General features: G+C 41.6%; 1 protein-coding gene across 1 annotated transcript; it reads right to left on the reverse strand.

Annotated features, from left to right (window-relative positions):
• Positions 1 to 5,598: 5,598 nt before the first annotated feature.
• On the reverse strand, positions 5,599 to 7,453 carry LOC135933742 (transmembrane protein 254-like). Its single transcript, XM_065471891.1, has 5 exons — positions 7,199 to 7,453; positions 7,108 to 7,143; positions 6,759 to 6,862; positions 6,137 to 6,196; positions 5,599 to 5,928 (listed from the first exon to the last, which is right to left on the reverse strand). The coding sequence occupies exons 1-5, from the start codon at positions 7,451 to 7,453 to the stop codon at positions 5,808 to 5,810; spliced, it is 576 nt and encodes a 191-aa protein (XP_065327963.1). The 3' UTR covers positions 5,599 to 5,807.
• Positions 7,454 to 8,552: the final 1,099 nt, after the last annotated feature.

An 8,552-nucleotide genomic window follows, 5' to 3' on the forward strand; every position in this document is an offset into this window, starting at 1 on the left:
TTTAGAGAATTCTATACAAACTTATATCAGTCTGAGATGGACATAACAAGGCTTAACTCAGGCTTTTTTTCTTAAACGACTTAGCATACCCTCAGCTCTCTGAAGATCAGGTTAGCCTGCTGGAGTCACCCATAACATTGATAGAGGTGGATAAAGCTATCTCTGCACTCCAGTCAGGGAAATGTCCCGGGGCAGATGGCTTTCCAGTAGAATTTTTTAAGGTAATGAAAGTGAAGTTAAATAGTTTATTATTAAGGGTTTTTAATAAAGCATTTGAAGAATCGAAACTCCCAGAATCTATGTACCGGGCTAATATAACACTGATAGCTAAAAAAGATAAAAATCCGGAGTCATGCTCATCTTACAGGCCTATTAGCCTTCTTGGGGTTGATAATAAGATACTTTCAAAGATACTGGCTCTTAGGCTAGAAAAAGTAATGTGCTCTATTGTGCATGCTGACCAGACAGGCTTTATTAAGGGGAGGAATTCTTACAATAATACCCGACGTCTATTTAATATTATTCACTTTTTAAATTTTCATCAGATCTCTGGGGTTGTTCTTTCTATGGATGCCGAAAAGGCATTTGATAGAATTGAATGGGAATATATGTTTGAAATATTGAGAAGATTTGGGTTTGGAAAAAACTTTCTGGGGTGGATCAAAATTATATACAAATCACCAATAGCATCTGGAGACACGTACGAACTCCAAAACACGTATAAACTCTAAAACACATAAAAACTCAGAAGCATGTAAAAACTCCAAAACACGTACAAAAGACAACAGAAGTGCTCCAGGATGCTAGGCCCAGTGTTGAGCTTTTGTTACCTAGTGGCTGCACAAGCCAGCAAGTACCAATGACCGGATTTGGTGTGTGGTAGTAGCAGGTAAATGAACATTTTTATTCATTTACCTGCAATTATCTTCATTACCTTCAATTATTTGAATATATATGAGTGCTTGTGTATAAATACACAAACAATACACATATGCTTTCAATTGTGTAATTTAAGTGATCTAGGTAGTTTGTTTTGGAAGTTCAGTTCATGCTAGAAATGTGCCTCGGAGTTTGTACGTGTTTTGTCTCTAGGGGCCACCGCATATATTTATATATAAATAAAACCACTTTTTTTTTACATTAGTAATTCCTTTTGTGTATAATTTTATATTATTGTTAATAATAAATTAATTAAAGCAACAAAACAACCTGAAGAGCCGGTTCGGAGCCGAAAGAGCCGGCTCTTTTTAGTGAGTCGAACCGAAAGAGCCGGTTCTCTAAAAAGAGCCGGAAATCCCATCACTAATTGTGACCCCGTGCTACTGCTTTAGCCTGATTTGGCCCACGTCGCACGCTGCTTTAGCCCACGTCATACACAAACAGCTTCTTGTCAGAAGAGATACATTCAGAGCTGTGATTGATGAGTCCAAGGTTTCCCGAAACGGCTAAAGCTCCTAGCCAGGAAACGATAACTTCTTACATTAACAATTATTATTACTTTGCTAATTGGGCTACATAATTAACATAAGTAGATAAGCTACATAATCTACATACAATCATTTAAGTAAGTGTTTAATTAAACATTTGACCCAGACATAGGGGGGTTACAAGCCAGTGTACTCCTAGTGCTAGTACCAGACTTGGCTAAATGGAGAGGGGCTCCACCAGGAAGGGCATGTGGTATAAAATGTTGGCCAAATCAAACACATGGATGATAAAGAATGAGATTTCCATAGCAGTTTGGTCAAAGCTCAGGTTAACAATGACCGCCTCTGTTGGTCAGAAGGATTCTGGTGGAAATTGTACTACTGTTGGCCAAAGACAAATAAATAGTATCTTAAGGGGTAGCAAGAGAGGAGGAAAGGCAAGAGTGTGGTGGTTTAAATATATGACTGGTAAAGAGGGCGATGATATGATGGAGAGAAGAAAGGCAGATATACTGGATGGAAGAGAAGCAAAACTAGGAGCAGTGGAGGTTGATTGAAGCCGTTCTAACATGGTGTAGGTAGGAAGAGAAATGGAGTTGGGGTAATTTTGAAGGGAGAGTGTGTGACTAGTGATTGTGAGTTCAAAGCTGGAAATCAAAGGGGTGATGTTGAATGTTGTCAGTGTGTATGCACAAGTTGGCTGTCACAAGATAAAAGAGAATTTTTGAGATGAATGAAGGGGTAGAGAGTGTCCCCAGGGGGAGATGAGTGATTAGAGCAGATTACAGGGGACATGGAGGTGAAGGGAGCAGAGGTGATGAAGAAGTGTTGCGTAGATATGGTGTTAAGGAGAGAAATGCAGAAGGACATGACAGTGGATTTTACAAAAAGGACGGGAAGAGCTGTGGTGAATACTTCAAGAAGACGAAGGAACAAACACACAGGTACACACAGTTATATCTTCCTGCACTCTTTCAGACTGCAAGAGCTGCAATCTGGAACAGATAGGCAACTGGAAGGTGGTGACAAGGGAGAACATAGCAGCATCAGATGGCAGTCTATAGGAAACCTTTGGAACTTGGTAAATCAAGTAGATTAGAGCATGTCTGCACTTGAAAATATGGCTGACCTGGTAATCTTAGTACAGATTTTACAGGAAGATTTCTGGGACCCCAGTGGATGGGGTCTTGTACTTTGCGTCTGTCATTACATTCCCAGTGTTTGTTTGTTTTTTTAATTAATCAGCAAATTGAAATCTTGTATAAGAAGACACCAGCGCATCAGTCTCTGGTTTGAGTTTTTCATCTGAAATGGATTATGTTCAGTGAACACTTGAATTGATTGTGACCTAGACTTAATGTAGATTTCACAGTTCTGCAAGGCAAGGACTTCCTTTTCAATAGTGCTACAGTTTAGCTGTTTGTGAACTTCTTGGAAAAGTAGCAGATGGGATGATCTATACCCTGTGAAAGGACAGTTGAAAGGAAGTGCAAAATTGGGTGTTACACAATAATGCTCTAGCAGATTCAAAGCATTCAAAGTTCTTCAGTGAGCTAAATACTCCCATGGGAGGGTTAGTTAGCTCATAGAGAATCCTGGATCAGGCAGACTATAGCTGTGTCCCAAAACGTCGGCTGCATCCTTCGGAGGACCTGGGCTTCGCGGTATACGTGAGCCGGGTCCTCCACAGACCAAGAAGGCCGGAAGAGCGAGGTTGTGAAATGGGACGGTCTAGCCTTCAGATTTGCGTCACCGCTGTGGTGGAGTTTAATAAACTCGGCCGTCTGCTCCTTGCTATCTAAAATATAACAGGCATAAATTCTCAACCGTCTCACACTTCTGTTTAATCAGTTTTCTGTTTAACGTTTATTCAGCTGTGTGAAAATCCCGGAGGAACCCACCCGATGGATTAATAAAGTTTTATTTAATCTAATAATCTAATAACTTTGATCTCAGCCAAACCGATTTACTCCGGAACAAATAAAACACCGAAAAAGGCAAACAATTACATTTTTATGTTATCCGATTGACTTATATATCATGTTTAACCTGAGTAGCGAAAGAGCGAGGGTCTGAAAACGATGAAGCCGGGAGTCCGCTGCTCGCGCCGGCTGGAGTGACCATTGAACCCCCCGGCTTGCTATCGAGCGGGTGGGTAACAGACGTCTCCGAAAACGTCGGCACAGTTTTGCAAATATACGATGTCTTGATAAACCAAGCAGAAATTTGTAATTTACACAGCAACTTTCTCGCCTGAAAATATGTTAAAAGTTTATTTTGCGACCCAGAAAGATTAATAAGACTAATTTTAAAACTTAGTAGCGGCCGCCATTGTTGGCAGCTGAAATTTGGCTGGGCCGCGCTATGAATTCTGGGATATGGTGGGCCGCCAAGGACACACCGGACCCATCCTTCAAATTCGGGTAAATGAAGGACGCATTTGAAGGAGTCGACGAATTGGGACAGCCTTCGTCGCCTGGCTGTGACGTAATCGGCCTTCAAATGCGGCCTCCGGAGGATGCAGCCGACGTTTTGGGACACAGCTTATATCATCCCAAGCAGATTCAGACAGATGGGACAGGATGAACTCTAAATGATCTAATACCTAACAATGAGAATTTTTTAACTGAGCACCAAACACAAACACCTTTTTAAATCAGCCCATCATCAGAGGGTTTATATTAAGCAATCGCACACAGTGATAGTGGAGCAGCCGGGCTGCTTCTTGGAAAGTAACATTTCAACATGTTCATATGGCAGATCCTAGTTATTTGGATTACATAACTTACTAGGCAGGATCCAGCAAACTGTGCTTGCAAGCTGGACCAAAAAATGTTCTCACCTGTTTAAAGAGTCCTGAAAACAGTCTTTTTGTCATAATGGGCCTTCATCTTAGACTGAGCATGGTTTTCCTTTGGCTAACTGATGGGCGTAATGGAGTTTCTTTCAGAAACTGCTGACTTGGGGGGGGCACCAACAACCTTTCTTAGGCAGGTTCTCTCACAGAAGACAACAGCAGACGGCACACTCTCTACCAAACCGAAGGCAAAACTTGCACCACATGGTTTGAAGTGTCTGATTGAGTCTTTCTATAGATAATTGAGACTCTAAATGGTAACAGTTGGATTCATCTCGAACCCTTTTACATGAAATATGAGCCTTGGTCAGTTTAAGGAACTTTTGGTAAAGGTGGGGGAAAAAAAAATGTTATAGCCTCTGGGAATCTTGTCACGATGTGTGTTTACATGTGGATTTAGTTTTGGGTAAAGGATCCACAAAATCCAGTCTTACTCTGTAGCAAAGTTTTGAGACTAAAGTATATAGTTAGGGCTGATCAGGTGACCCTGAACCCTGTCATGTTGCCATAGTTTCAGACTGCTGCAGAACATCATGTGGGTCATTGAGAATACCCTATGTTTAGACACCACAACAGGAGGTCATTAAATTTTTGTCTTGAGACTTCTGTTAAAAGGAAGTTCTTCCTTCCCATTGTTACCCAATACCTGCCCATTTAATTGCAGTTTTCTCTGGACTACTGAAAGGCACGTACCTCACAGTATAAAGCACCTTGAGGGCTGTTTTGATTTGCCACTACATAAATAAATCTGAATTGAAGAAAGCGGTGAGACTGCTTCATTCATCTCAAATCACACAAATGCTATTAAAAAAAAATGAATAATAAAGAAAACACCCCACAGTGGATTCAGTTCAGTCATCCTTTATTTTGTAGTGTCAATATTAAGACTGAATCACAGCACTTTAATCTGAGAAAGGCAAATTTGACAGCAGCTCCCCTCTTTATTTAATCCAAGAGCACTTTTGAGGGTGACGGCAAAAATACCATCTGTAGCAAACGTGTCAGGCATCCTGTTCATCCGAGCAGCTGAGAAAAAAGGGAAAACCCTCAAAAACCAACCCACCTGTACTGCACCACGTAGGCTGAATGTAAACACCTTTAGGTAATCTGTTCTAAAATTTGTTCCATGTACTGCACTCAAATTCATCAAGAGAACACTCATATTTAAATAACCCTTGTCCCTAGTCATCACCATCAAGACAAACTTTAAAATATATTATTTCTCAAAAGGTAGCACCGTTCTCCCTCAGCTCTAGAAAATGTGGAATGAAACATTGAGCTCTATTACAGGAATTAAAGATATTTTGTAAACTATGTAAGAAAATTTCTAGCGTTTCTATCAAAGATATGTCTTTGGAATTCTATTAAAAGAAACACTATTAAAGAAAAGGCTCAAGAGTATTGCTCCATTTCATGCTCTCCAGCAGGATCTTATAATCAAAGTGAACAGTGGAAGAAGTTGAGGCCCCAAGAAGGGGTCTCTAGACTCAGATGTGTTGTTCTGTAGGCTTCTCCTGGTAAGGTCAGTCCTGCTTGGAACGCTCTGGGTCGTACTTAATTAGCAGGTGGAGGGAGGCGAAGCCAAACAGAAAGGTCTGGATAAACCACAGGCACCGAGTGGACATGTCCTTGATGCCTTTGTTACTGCAGGAAAAAGTTAAGTGTATTTGTAGGAAGTAGATTCATCATGTGCGCAATGGTTGTTAAACCCTTAAACAGAAAATTATGCACAATTTGAATCCAGATGGCCATTTTTTTTTTTTAAATTCAGAAATGTACACATGACATGAAATTCTGCTAAAAAATAGATTGCAGCACCACCTAGTGGATGTTAAGGTTCCTGTATTCTTACCTGCACAACTTCAGTGCAACCAGGGCCTCAGAAAGATGAATAGCACAGGCCAACCACCATCTGAAATGGGGGGAAGAAAAAAAAAAAAAAAGAAGTTCAACTCTCCAGTGATAACATTTCAAACTAGGATAATGCACATGCTTCCAAAAAGGGGGGAAAACCTACAAGTTAACAGTGAGGACTTTTCTGGTCTGAAAACAAGTTTTCCCCTTGTGCTGTTCTAATCACCGAGTGCTGATAAGCTTAAATTGATCAGTCGTTTCAGATTTCAAACCACCAGTGACTCGACAATGGCTTCCAGCTGCCTTGCCTTTGAACAGACTGACTTAGCAGCTGAGTCACGTGACCGAAACCACAACAATACATTAAGCTCTGATTGCCGTCCTATTACTCCACAGCATGAGCGTCAATTTGCAACCTATGAATGTTGTGTCAACGATCCACATGTGCAGGGCGTGTGTGTGCGTGCGTGTGCGGGGCTGGGCGTGGTGATTTGCACATCATTAGAAAAATGTCTATTTAGATCTCCTAAAGTGATTGGCTTGCATTACAAAAGCTATAATGAGCAAACCTCATTACCAGAATTCTTTGTTTGCAGGCTTCACAGTGCTGCATTACTTACCCTTTGTACAGTAGATCAGGATGGTTATACGCAAGGTTTTTGGAGAAGGTGCCAAATGGAGCAAGGAGCTCAAATGGGACTACATCTGGTGCAAACACTGTGCACTGGAACCAGAAAGAAGGAGTTTAAAAACACCATATACAAAAAACAAAACTCCCTTCTAAGTTTTTGAAGGGCAATATCTTTAAATAAGCAATTATTCTGAAAGTCTTTTGAAGTTTTTTTCCCTGCTCAAAAAAGACCTTTGGAATGTCCTTCAAGTCCAGAGAACTATTCCCAAAGACTACTTAAAGAAATCACATGAAAGCTTGCCCGAGAGAGTTAGTGGTGTTTCCAAGCGGTCTGTTACCGTTGTTTTGCTGGTAGCACATGGAGTGGTTCTTCCCTGGGGTTTGGTCCAAGAACACTGGGAAGTGAATGGATGTGTTCCGGTTTGTCACGTTGAAGTTGATCCAGAAAAGTTGGTCACACGTTCCATTGTCAAGTCCAGCGTCTTCAATGGTGATTATCTCGTATTGGGGTGGTCCCTGAAAGATACTAAGGAAGTTAAGCGAGTAGATGGTAGATGAGCTTGTCTCGTTGATGGTGATTTTATTATGCTGATAGCCAATGCCCAAAAAGCTGGCGGCACATTTGGCTTGTGTTTTGTTCATGTAGTCTCCATAAAAGGTGGGATGCGTTGAGGTGCTTGGCATGTGGGAGCAGACGTAACACGCAGTGTTGTTAGGCTCTCCCTTGGTTCTGTCATGCACGTAGCAATACTATGCGTTATTCATCCATGGGTGAATGTGGTCTTGTGCCATGTCACGAAGATGTGAGTTGTCATGTGTCCATCTTGTCTGCAGGTGGTGTTGTCTTCTTTATTGTCCTCGAAAAACGCGAGGAGTCCTGCTAGGAGCAGGAGGACAGCTGCTAGGACGGCGAGTGTCTTCATGACAGCCAAACACACCTAGATCCTCGGGTGAGTAGACTACTGGCGAGAAGTAGAGGGCGGGATATACCCAATCAGCCCTCTCTTCACCAGGTAGATCACCAGAAGGTAGGGGTGCTGGAGTCTATGAGTCTAGGCTGTCACTCACTTTCTTGCAGTGGCTTTGGTGAATCCAAGATGGTCTTTCTGCCATCTTACAGGCGGTTGGTGTGGTGATGAGCACTTGGTAGGGACCTTCCCAGCGGGGCGAGCTCCAATTCTTTCTATGGAGAACTCGAATCAGGACCCAATCACCTGGCTTCAACCTGCAAGATACTGGAGAAGATTCAGAAGGCAGTTTATTGTTCAAAACAATATCTTTGTTTTCTAGTAGCTTCGACATCCATTCTGCTAGTGTGGTCTCTCTGATTGATTTATCTAAAGGTTCACTTGTGATTGGCAGCGGAAATGGTCTGCCATGAATGATTTCAAAAGGTGTGAGTTTCTGAGAACCCTGTGTTAGTCTCATCCACATTTTTACTAGGCCTATACACTCAGCCCATGGTCTCCCTGTTTCTTCCATACATTTTCTAAGTCTCTGTTTTATTGTGCCGTTAGTTCTTTCCACTAATCCTGCACTTTGCGGGTGATAAGCACAGTGATTTTTGATGCTGAATCCTAGTGCTTCAGAGACTTTGCTGATTACCTCATTGACAAAGTGTGTCCCATTATCTGATCTTATCAGAGTGGGGATGCCATATGTTGGAATAAAATGGTTACATAAGCATTTTGCTACTGAAATGGCATCTGCTTTCTTTACTGGGTAGATTTCTGGCCATTTTGAGAATACGTCTATGATCACTAGAGCGTATTTTGAGCCTTGG

Source organism: Pelmatolapia mariae, linkage group LG13 (genome assembly GCF_036321145.2).
Source record: "Pelmatolapia mariae isolate MD_Pm_ZW linkage group LG13, Pm_UMD_F_2, whole genome shotgun sequence".
Taxonomy (NCBI): domain Eukaryota; kingdom Metazoa; phylum Chordata; class Actinopteri; order Cichliformes; family Cichlidae; genus Pelmatolapia; species Pelmatolapia mariae.